Raw genomic sequence first — 12,675 nt, 5'->3', positions numbered from 1 at the left:
TTTTTTTTTTTTTCAGAATGCACAGTTGACTTCCACTGAAGTTGTCCAATAATAATAATAATAATAATAATAATATTTAAACAAGAAAAAAAAAGAAAAATGTGTACATTTATAGTGCAAACAGTTCTTCAGGATAGTGAAGTGTAATAAATATGTAGTAAAACAAGCCAAGAAGATAGTGGAAATATCTACCGTTAAAATATTTGGGTTCTGTAAAATCTTTTAATGTTTTATATCTCTTTTAAGTCTCACCAATGTTGCATTTATTTGATCAAAAATACATAAAACAGGAATATTATGAAAAATTCTTATAATTTCAAATAGCTGTTTTTTTATTGTAATATATATTAAATTGTAATTTATTCCTGTGATGGCAAAGCTAAATGGTCAGGGTCATTACTCCAGTCTTCAGTGTCACATGATCCTTCAGAAATCATTCACATGTGCTAATTTGCTGCTCAATAAAAATGTTGTATTATTTTATTTATTTTGTAACAATTTTCTTTACTGTCACTTTTGATCAATTTAATGCATCCTTGCAGAATAAAATTATTAATTTATTACAAAAAATCTTTGACTTATTACAAAAAATGACCCCATACCTTATTATTTTGGTCATGTATTATGTTGGTGTATCATTTCTTCAGGAAGTGTTTTGCTCTGGCATTCGTAGTATCAGTTATCTTAATATTGTGTCATGTCTTCTCTTTGTGGATTTTATTATGTCCTTAGAGAGGATATTCTCCAGAAATGTGTCAATAATGGGACACAATATTAAATTTCCCCTGTGTGTCTGTGGTTCTGTCTCTCTCAGGGTCGTGTGATGAACTGAAGCCCTCGTCTCTTATGAGGAAGAGTCCATCTCTCGAGTCTGTGATTAAAACTCCAACTCACTTCAATGGCCGCACATCCTCTTTTACTTACAACAGAGCCAACAGCAAACTCAAGTAAGCTTCAAAAACATAAAAGCACAGATGCAGCACATGTCTTCCTCACTAGGGGCACTAAAACAACAGATGACTGTTTATGAAATCAGACTGTTCATGTCTTATGAAAGAAAGACTCACAGCTACCTTTCGCTGCTAAATATATGTGAATAAAGCTGAGACATAGACTAATAAGATGACTCAGATTAGAAAGACCTGAACTGCATTTCTTATCCATGATACACAATGCATTCCGCCTTCCTCAACAGTTTCTCACTGTTTTCGTTTCGCTAACCCCTGCTGTTCTGCTTAGAAACAATGCCTCGAGTTATGCAAGTCAGTCTCTTTGGTGATTCACAATTTGAACAGAATCATACTTGGCACAAACTGATACAAATAAAAAAGGTCTTGATATAGAACGTTTGTCATGACCTTTTTTTGCCCTGCTTCAAAAACACTGTTGGGAAGTTGACGCATAATGTGTTCATGGACTCTTCAAGATTTTCTAAGATTTTAGTTTAAAATATACATGAATATGTAAATTTGTCATGGTCCTGCAACATATCATTTAAACATTTCACCATTTGTTACTTCTTAAATTTTTTTTTTTTACAATTATTAAAGGAACACTCCACTTTAAAAAAAAAAAAAATAGGCTCATTTTCCAACTCCCCTAGAGTTAAACAGTTTCATACTTGGCACAAACTGATACAAATAAAAAAGGTCTTGATATAGAACGTTTGTCATGACCTTTTTTTGCCCTGCTTCAAAAACACTGTTGGGAAGTTGACGCATAATGTGTTCATGGACTCTTCAAGATTTTCTAAGATTTTAGTTTAAAATATACATGAATATGTAAATTTGTCATGGTCCTGCAACATATCATTTAAACATTTCACCATTTGTTACTTCTTACATTTTTTTTTTTTACAATTATTAAAGGAACACTCCACTTTAAAAGTAAGTACACAAGTCAGAAAAATATATAACACTGTTCTAGTGGTTTTTGGATATTTTAATAAAAAAATCTTACATATTGTGCCTTTAAATTTGTGTCAATGAAAACAGACACTTTTTTTGATGTGTATTTTTTCATTATTATAAAAAATTACAGAATTGCCTTTATATACACTACCATTCACATGTTCCTGATTTTTTATTTTATTTTAATTTTAAAATCTTTCAACATTTTTTTTATTAATTTTATGAAATTCTCTTTTGCTCACCAAGACTGCATTCATTGATCAAACATAAACAGTAATATTGCGAATATTATTACAATTTAAAATAACAGTTTTCTATTTCAATATATGTTAAAAGGTAATTTATTCCCGTGATGGCAAAGCTAAATTTCCAGCAGTCATTACTCCACTCTTGTCACATGATCCTTCAGAAATCATTCTGATATGCTGATTTGCAGCTCAAAAAAAAAAAACATTATCATTGTTGAAAATAGTTACTAAAAATACTAAAAATATAACAATATAAAAATTTTACTGTCATTTTTTATCAATTTAATGCATCCTTGCTGAATAAAATTATTGATCTCTTTCACATAAATAATAATGTAATCCCTTTATAACATATTAAATATTATGTATTGGAGAATATATATATTGAATCTTGTATTTGTTACAAATCCTTACAGACATCAGTGTGAAAGGTAATAAAACAATGACGCATATAGTGTTCGGAGTTCCAGTGCAATGACCACAGAGTCATCCAATTTTCCCACGAACACACAACAAGGCAATCTGATTAGCTTTCATGCTGTGTCTCTCGCAGACAGATGCTCCTGATGTACTGATGTACTTTCACATGTGTGTGAGGATTTTAGCAGTGGTTAAACACTAAACCCGTCAAGTGAAAGTCACTCACAATCTGTCGTTACGTTATTTATCCCAAGTACAGTATATATTTTGTGCAGATTTTCAGAGGACGCAAATACATTTAGCTCTTTCAATGCTATAATCGCATTTAGGAAATAACTAAATGTTATGAGTGCATGTCACACACTCCAAAACCCCATGAGGTCTCACACACATGTACAGATGCAGTGTTAGTGACCGTACGTGTGTATGTGTGTGTCCCCTGATGCTAGTGTGGAAAGAACAGACCCTCTGTCTGCTCTGGCGCGGGAGTATGGTGGATCTAAGAGGAACGCTCTACTGAAGTGGTGCCAGAAGAAAACAGAAGGCTATCCGGTAAGGAGCACAGGCCCTGACCCCCTTTCTCACCATGTCCCTCTCTCTCATCTTTCAGGCAAGTTTTATTGCCATGACTGTTTAAATACAACATTGGGAATGCCAAAGGAATGCAACCAAAGGAATGCAGAGTGAAAAAAACTGACATGTTTAAAAGTGAAATGTGTAATTTCTGCACCATTAAGGCCACCAAACAGAACTACACAAATAACTGAAAATGGAAAGTGTGATGGCTGAAAGTTTAAACGCATTTTTAAGCTTTTGACATTTGATTGATACTTAAAGGTCTAACACACACAGTTTCACCCAATCTCATATTAATCTTGAGTACCTATAGAGTAGTACTGCATCCTTCATATCTCCAAAAAGTATTTAGTTTTATCATATTTATAAAAGAAAGATACAGCTTTACAATTCTCTCCGCAAACAGCCGAGCTCCTGGAGGCACGCCGTGGGCGGAGCTAAAGAGTGACGAGCACAAAACACAGACATTTGAGATGCCGTTTCACTTACCGTCTGCAGTTCTGAATCATGACCGGGATCTTTTATAGCTGGGACCGCTCCGTCTTTCAGTATCAAACGATGTGAAAATCCAGCACCGAACTGGGCCTAGTTTATAAAAACGTTCGTCAACAAACACACTTGCGAAACTCCGTTGCTACCCCGGAAAACAAACTGCATCCGCTGTTTACGTAACGCTGGATTCTTCGGGAAGCTGAACAAAGTTATCTTTCCCTTACAACCAAAAACACACCTCTTTAGAGACATTCTTCTCGAGCGAGTCCCGTTCAGTGCAGCCGAATGAAACGCGTTGATGGGCGTGCTCTTGCTCTCGCTCTGGTCGATGTGTGCGCGGGCGCGCTCTTCCGGGAAAAATGCCCATATAAGGAGTTCTAACCCTTCATTACGTCATGAAGAGCCACGATCGAAAAAAACTTTCCGAACCTTGTAAGAAACCCGGAAATGTGTATTTGGCACAGAAATACTCTGTTATATATCCAAATCGTTTTTTGAAACTTTGGCCATGTTTAGCATGAGAATCCAACTCTTTAACAATGTAAACAACTCTGAATGCATGAAACAGCATTGTACCCCCCCCTTAACTAAATTTGCGTTTTGGTTGTGATGGTGGATTATCAGAAGTGTCATTACAAAAGAGTAAGTGGTCATCTACTGTCTTAACATGCTTATCCCATACTTCATAAAATAAGTCCCTTGTGTGGGCGGCCCAAGTTATAATCCAGCTCATGCCATTTCCAAATCCCACCACCAATTTCCTCTCAGTAAAAATGACAAAGGCCCCCCTAAATTTCTCCTTTCTAACTGAGCAGAAAACAAATTTCATCTACTGTTTCTTTTACCTCAAAGTACGCACGTTTTCTCTGTACTTCTGATATCTAACATTCTTCTCTCTTTACTAGACTGTGGTCACAGTCTGTTCGGTTTTGAGGGGGATTTATTGCAAGTATGATTTGGGAATGTGTCACTTTGGAGATTTGAAAGGGATTTTTCATATTTAATGCTTAGACTTGATTTCGGTAATGAAACAATTGTACAGTAGAGTGATCAGTGAAACATACATCACAACATGGTTATATGAGCAAACTAGACTTTTAGTGGTTCGTACAGTATGTCAAACCATCATTTTGTATTAGATAGTTGAAGAGTCTTCAGAGCTTTTTGGTGTGAGTTTCATAAAATCCTACATGTACTTATTTTGATGAGAAATAATTACAGATGGTGCTGTTGCATGATCATAAATCTCTTTCCTTATGTAAAGTGTCAAATATTTCATTTTGCCAATTTCTTGGTCACCAGCCATCATTAAAAATTCAAAGCTAATTTTATAAACTTAATTTCAGTGACAGTAAAGCCTTTTGCATTGGTACAAAAAAAATCTGTTTCCAATAAATGCTGTTCTTTTGAACTTTTTATTTCTTAAAAGACAAAAAATGTATCACGGTTTAAATATTAAGCAGCACAACTGTTTTCAACACTGATAATAATTTGAGCACAAGATCTTCAAACTTGAGCACCAAGATCTTCATATTAAAGTGACTTCTGAAGGATCATGTGAGGCTGAAGACTGTAGTAATGGATGATGAAAATTCAGCTGTGCCATCACAGGAATACATTACATTTTAAAATATATTAAAATAGAAAACAACTATTTGAAATTGTAATAATATTTCACATTATTAGTGATTTTACTGTATTTTTGATCAAATAATTGCAGTCTTATCTAACAATAATGATATTGTATATAAACATCAATATCCTGACAAAAGCTCTAATAAAATTCCAAAACAAAGTATATTTATCAAAGAACTCATTTTAAATGGAGTAAACAATTTCATGGGGCTTCTAGCTGTGCAATCCACAGAAATAACTTCTGCATGCAACCAATAAGTCTGCATTGCTTTCCCAAGACCAATTACAACAAACATTGTGGGAACACTTACTTGGAAAATCTTGGTTCACAAACTGTCGTCACAAATGGGAATGTTATTATATAAATTGAGCTAGTTTAAGATCATCTATCAGTAAAGGGCATCTTTTTTCAGTATTTTCACAAGAAACATTTTAAGCCTTTCTTTATATTTTTGCCCAGATAATATGAGATTAGTCTCGCGATAATAAATAGGAGTTAAATGTAAAAAAAAAAAATTGTCATGTCATTCTTAATCAGTACCACATTATATTTCATATGTAATCTACCCAACACTGAATGACCTATAAGACAAATTGGTATTTGTGCCACTTGAGATGCATCAGCCAGTGTTTGTGTTTCCAGAAGCAAATAATGTGTAATTGGTCATGTGCGATTGTATGTGAGCAGATAATATTTCTACAGGTTCACTCACTGCTCTAATAGCCTGTTTGAGGCCCATTAAACCCTCAGGGGACCAGACCCTATGCTCCGCCAATGTCATGTGTGAGAGGAAGATTAGCTCAAACACGCTTACCTTCCATATTAGCCTCAGCTGGTAAACAAAACGATGAAAGGGGCAATCATGCTTTTTTTTCCCCTCCTACCGCTTTCATCATCTTTTGCTTAACACTGGAAAACAGAGACATGCTTGCATTGATGTTTTAAGCACCAGATACTGGCCAACTGCTCTCAGGTGACCTGCGCTGGCTGTTAGGATGTACTTACAATAGGCGTTTTGAACCGTGCCCGAGCGCGTTTGACCCCCAAAGCCCGGTTTGTTTGACTAGTGTGATTGGTCCGTGCCGCGCCTGGGCGTGGTTCGTTTAGCCGTCCCTGTCTCAGTTGGAAGAGGTGGGCCAGAGCGCGGTTCAGTTGCGCTCGGGTGCAGTACGCATGTAGTGTGAGCGCTAACCGCACCCGAGCGCGAAACTTCTGATAGGCTACGTGCAGCACAATTGCATGAACATTTCTGAGTGGCAAAAGCAATAGATATGTTAAGCAATATATTGTGAGAGAGCCATGTGTCACCGCGTCCCAAACGACTCGAAATAATAAACCACAAAGTTAACAAAACGATGCACTTCATTGTGCTGAGTGAGATCGCTTCTCTACTGCCTTCTTGTGCTATCGGAAACTTCCTATTTCCCCACTTATGAAGTCGTTATTACGAGCTCGTTGCATTCAAGTGATTTGTTGTCGGAAAAATAAAATGTAATATTACATTGGTGGATAATCATAAACATTCATCATCGCGCTAGATATGAATACAATATGCTTCAAATGCCTATCTATAAATAGGCACGACTTTAACGACAAGAAAAGGTGATGTAGTTGTTGTTTAAAAAAAGAATAATAAATAATAGCAAAGAAAACTGGTAGAACTAAGCCAGTTGGGGTTGCCAGTGGGGGACTAGTTCACCACAGAAGTCCGGTCAGAGACATGAAGATACAGCTTAAAGTTCTTTGATGCTTTTATTTTCTCCACAACAATTCCATTAATGTTCAATAAATGTTGAGCATGTAAGAACAGAATATAAATTCAGAAAGGTCACAGTTAACATGAGCTGAAGTACATAAATTAACGTACTTGGTTCATATAATACGCACACAACACCAAACATGAAGAAAGCATCAAGTCCCTTTTCTTTCACCCATTTCTTGAGGGTCTATTTCTACAAACTGCTAATCACCGCCACCTGCTGGAAATGGGTGGAGCGTAGTGTCTTTACGTTGCTGCATTGACAGCGAATTCAAACACTGGCTGATCGCCAGCAGTATTGGGGGTAACGCATTACAAGTAATGCGAGTTACGTAATCAGATTACTTTTTTAAAGTAACTAGTAAAGTAACGCATTACTTTTTTTAATTTACAAGAAAACTATTGTAATGCATTACTTTTAAAAGTAACTTTCCCCAACACTGATCGCCAGAACACTTCAAAATAAAAGTGCATTTACAGTGGGCCTTTTTAACAAATAGCATTAACAGCAGCAATCGTTGTCCCCTAACATGTTTAAAGTTTATGGCCAGCCTAACTCAGAAACTGGAGTATCAATATAATTTTTGAGTAGTAAATACGACTTCAGAGGCTGTTCATGTCCAATTTCTAATTAGAAAACTCGTAATTACGATAATTTTGATAGCACGTGAAGGCAGCATAAAGCGTGCTCTGGCCCGGAACGTAAAGTGCAATGTGAGTGGAGTGCAGGCCAACGGGGGAGTCGGGAGGGGGGACAATCGCGCTCGGGCTCGGGCTCGGTTCAAGACAACCGTGCCTAGTGTGTGTACACCCTTAAATGTTATTAGCAAAGACAACAGTATATGAAGAGATAAACTTTGTTGAAAATGGAGAAACTCTAGTCAGTACAGTGCTTATTCATCTTTTGCCCTTTGGCTTGCAGAGATTCTGTTCAGCAGTTTGGGTTCTTTAACCACTCGCTGTCTGGAGGGTAAAATAATCAGCGCTCGGTGGCCAGATTGCAATAAGAGGCTTAAACTAGTCGTGGATTTTAGCATTGAAAATAATTCTGGCTTCTGGCGATTATATGATGTAAATTTTTTCTGTGCGGTCTATGGCGATGCTTAAATCTTGACATGGAGTCAGATTATTTGTTTGTGCCTGGCCCAGACATTGGGCGTGTTAAGCAGTTAAATTTTACATGACTGTAAAGTGTTGTGTGGTTTTGTGACTGGTAAAGTGACTTACAGTGGACTCTTTACTCTAATGTAACCGCCCTCAACTGAAATTAAACTAGCTTTCTTACATTTCTACACTTTCTTGAATTCCATAAAACCTCTCAAAGAAAATATCTGGGTCAAATTCACTCACAAAACCAAAATAAAGAAATAAATACACTACAATTCAAAAGTGTGGGGTTGGTAAGATTTGTTTTTGAAAGAAGTCTCTTTTGCTCACCAAGGCTGCATTTATTTGATCCCAAAAACAGTAAAAAATAGTAATATTGTGAAAAAATTTTACAGTTTAAAATAACTGCCCTCTGTTTTAATATATGTTAAAATATAGGCAGCGGCTATTCACACTAAGTGAAAATAGCGATAGATGCTATTTACACTAAGTGAAAATAGCAGTATTTTCTTAGCGATATGCTATTTACACTAAATGCCAATAAGCTATACTACTTATTGCAAATAGTGGCAATTCTCTGCACCTCAGTATTGTAGTACATTATAAAACAGTATGCAATAATAAAGCATTGAGTGTAAATTATAATTTTAATTCAAATTATTAAATGGATCCCACCTTATTGGGACAATATAAGCCCTCCTTACACCTACCCTAACCCTACCTGATACTTTTTTTTTTTTTTACTTTTCAATTATTTTCTTCATTTGTATTGAAAATAAATGACTTTCCGATGTGATATGAGATTTGAAATGGGAGAAAAAAGTTCGGCAAAAAGCGGATTCGAACTCGGGTCGGTCGCGTCAAAAATGACTAGCACACGCTTTACCATTTACGCCACTGGAGCTGATCGTCTTTTGTAGTGTTGACTAGCCCAATCACACGTTGGTGGGCGGAGTTAGTGTAAATAGCCTCTGCCAACAAGGTGGGCAGTCTGCACTTGTAAGTGGACACTCTGAAAAAGATCATTTATTTCTTGAACCAAAGCTGAATTTTCAGCATCATTACTCCAGTCTTCAGTGTCACATGATCCTTCAGAAATCATTCTAATATGCTGATTTGATGCTCAAGAAACATTTCTTATTATTATCAATGTTGAAAACAGTTGTGCTGTTTAATATTTTGTAGAAACCATGCTACATTTTGATCATTTAAATGCATCATTGCTGAATGAAAGTATACATTTCTTAGTATATAGGCCTATGGGGATTTAAACATTCCCACTGACTACACAGAATAAGTTAAATTTATATATAAAGAAAATTACATGTATGTGTAAGTTTAGCTTATTTTTGTGACCATAAAGTTTTTTTTTTTTTCATATATAGTAATTTCAAAAGTTACGAGAATTTAAAATTTGAAGGGGAATACTTAAAACATTATTATAATAATGCTAAAGGCATTATTTTCTTTATGCAAAATATATATGAATTACTCCTTATTTCTGAGTAATACCGTCTGAAATCAAGTGTTTTCTCATTCATTGGTCACTGGATGACCATGCATTTATCCATTTTCATATTGTGCAGAGAAGAGGGTTGGAGATTGTGTTGATGGGAACAGCAATGGCCACAGGCCTCTTCTCACATTGCAGATCCGGGAAAAGGTTAGCTCAAGAACACATGCTCCAAATTGATCTTAATATGGGCTGAGGAAAAGGTCAAGAAGGGCTACTGGTCCACTATGTCATAAGAGACATCAGCTGCGAGAGCGAGAGAGCAACTAATTACCCAATAACACGCTAAGATGGACAGCGTTGTCACCTGCTCCAACCTGCCCTTCCTCAAAGCTTGTTTAAATATCAATCCCCCCCATCCATTCACATCACAACAATCACTCATAGCCTCCCTCTACCTCCTATTTCCCACAAATGAATGTTAATAATAATGTGTTGACCTTAGTCAAATCACTGTGTTGGCTGTGTGGCAGCTAGGTGGGTCGTGTTAATGTAATTAAGAGCGCAACTGCAGGAACCTCACTGATAATGTGTGAGAAGGTTGAGAAAACATTCATTTAGTTTGGATCCCATATGCTTTGGGATAAGCCTCATTAAAAGACGCATTTTCAGTTCAGTGCTATGAGTATCGAATGTCGCTCAAACTCACATTCAAATACGCACGGCCCTCTCCTGCACAGTTCAAATGATGTGTCACCAAATTGGCTACTTTATTGTTCTCATTTGTCTTGTTTGGAGTCTGTATGGCCCGTGTCTGACCCCAACTCTCACACGAAAGGACAGATGATAGATTTTTTTTGCAATATTATTTTTATGAAAGTTAGGCACATATTGTTTTCTCATTACTGTCATTTAAAAATATAGATTATTATACTTTATATAAAATGATTACTTTATGTTGTGCAATTTAAAAATATTATTATATTATATTATACACTCTAAAATAGTCCAAGAATACAGGGTGCAATGTACTGTATTAATATAAAGGAATTTTCCATATTAATTTTTACAGGTGTTTAACCTGTATTTTGAATTTTGCATTGCACTGTGTGTTGACTACTATATATAATTAGTACTAGTAATAGTAGTATGATTATATAATATTTATGTTGTATGTATTATATTAAATATTATATTACAGTTTTTTATCTATCTATCTATCTATCTATCTATTTATCTATATATAGAGTAGTCAACATTTGAAGTGGATCAAAACCTTTCATTAAAGTTAACCTAAAACCAAAATGCGTTCTTGTCTTAGGACAACTTTGATGAACTTTTTTGATCCGCTTCAAATGTTGACTACTATATATAATTAGTACTAGTAATAGTAGTATGATTATATAATATTTATGTTGTATGTATTATATTAAATATTATATTACAGTTTCAGGGTGAGCACCCCCTGCTGGCCTCACTAACACCTCTTCCAGCAGCAACCTAGTTTTCCCAGGAGGTCTCCCATCCAGGTTCTGACCAGGCTCAGCCCTGCTTAGCTTCAGTGGGCAACCAGTCTTGGGCTGCAGGGTGATATGGGTGAAATACTTTTGAGAGATGAACTAAAGATTTTGAGTAAGTTACAGGCTTTTGCAGGTAATCCATTGTGTGGTGCTGTTTGTACGAATTGTTTTGAGAAATGCACATACTTTTTTTGCAAATATTAAGGATGATTTGAGAAATGCTCCAAAGCGACTGAGAAAAACTGTATATATTAAATTAATATAAATTATAATGAGAATTCTGGGGGTGAATGTGCTTAAAATAAGTTCTAAAATGCAAAATATAATTCCTATTTCATAGACAGATACACTGCCTGTAATCTTTGTTATATTTATTCATTTATAACTTTGAAAAATCATTGTTTTAAAGTGTAGATGGATAGAAGAATAGTAGAAAAAAAGAAATATGACCAGGGTTTAATAGGGAATAAAGTGGAGGAAGTGTCAGACTTGGGTCATGCTACAGTAATTAGTCATTTATCCTGATGTCAGAGAACTGTGGTCAAACAGCATGCTAATAATTAACATGGGATGTCCTCTTGATGAGTTACTCCCTATAGTCCCACATAACTGCTTCTCCAGTCCGCTTAACATGAGCTTAAAAGCAGACATGTGCATCGCTTCATGTTAAACTTGTCAAAATATCATATATACAGTTTTATGAACTCATAGTTATCTGCATGTGTTTCCTGCAGAGCAGAAACACAGTTAGTGTGAATGATGGAAACTTAATGAGCACACAGACTCAAACGCAGCTCCAATGAATCATCCAGCCAAATCACTGTTTATAAAGGCACAATTGTCAACAAGTTTCACCTCTGCACGTTGTTTTGAATTTAAGGTTCTGTTTGTGGTATTTTTAGCATCCTATTCTGTCCAGTCTATTATGCACTGAGGATTGACTTTGCACTTGAAAGTGTACGCTAGTCATTGATTGTGAAAGGATGTGTCTGATGGAGTTATCATGTTTTCTGTTGCTGACTTCTGGAGCTCTATTCACAGCATTTGTGGCATGTTGCTATTGTCCTATGAGAAAAATCATTCTGGAGGGTATGAAGTATTTTATTGTATGTATTTTCTAGGGCTGGCTCGATACCACTTTTTCAGAACCGATACCGATCCGATACCGAAAGATTATTTATTCAGCTTTCAGATGATGTATAAATCTCAATTTTAAAAAAATGATCCTTATGACTGGTTTTGTGGTCCAGGGTCACATTGTATAAATTAAAATACATTTCTTTTAAATGTATAGCAGAGTAATGAGGCAGCAACATATGATAGATAAGACAAACAAGAAAGGCTATTAATAATCTTTCATTGCGCAAAAGTATTATGATACTAAAGGCTACAAATACAGATCGGCACAAAGCGCTTATGCGCATCCCTTGCGCAGAATGACGTGCTTGAAGCAACACGGAGTCACAGCGCACAGCGCTCCGCATAAAAAAAGTTCAAAGCACAAAGTGAAGAGATATTGATGCGTAGTGTATTAAATATGTGCGTTAGTTTATT

The 12,675-nt window shown here is 35.7% G+C and overlaps 1 protein-coding gene across 3 annotated transcripts in view; it reads left to right on the top strand.

Annotated features, from left to right (window-relative positions):
- specc1 (sperm antigen with calponin homology and coiled-coil domains 1) overlaps positions 1–12,675 on the top strand; it is a 105,520-nt gene that overhangs the window by 57,721 nt on the left and 35,124 nt on the right. For all 3 annotated transcript variants that reach the window (XM_016517314.1, XM_016517315.1, XM_016517316.1), the window contains 2 exons: positions 815–947; positions 3,028–3,130. In XM_016517314.1, coding sequence (XP_016372800.1) covers positions 815–947; positions 3,028–3,130 — 236 coding nt within the window. The remainder of the gene's footprint in view (positions 1–814; positions 948–3,027; positions 3,131–12,675) is intronic.

Source organism: Sinocyclocheilus rhinocerous, unplaced genomic scaffold (genome assembly GCF_001515625.1).
Source record: "Sinocyclocheilus rhinocerous isolate Xijiao unplaced genomic scaffold, SAMN03320098_v1.1 scaffold1319, whole genome shotgun sequence".
NCBI lineage: Eukaryota > Metazoa > Chordata > Actinopteri > Cypriniformes > Cyprinidae > Sinocyclocheilus > Sinocyclocheilus rhinocerous.
The sequence above is the reverse complement of the archived record's forward strand: the minus strand, read 5'-3'. Positions and strand labels throughout refer to the sequence as shown.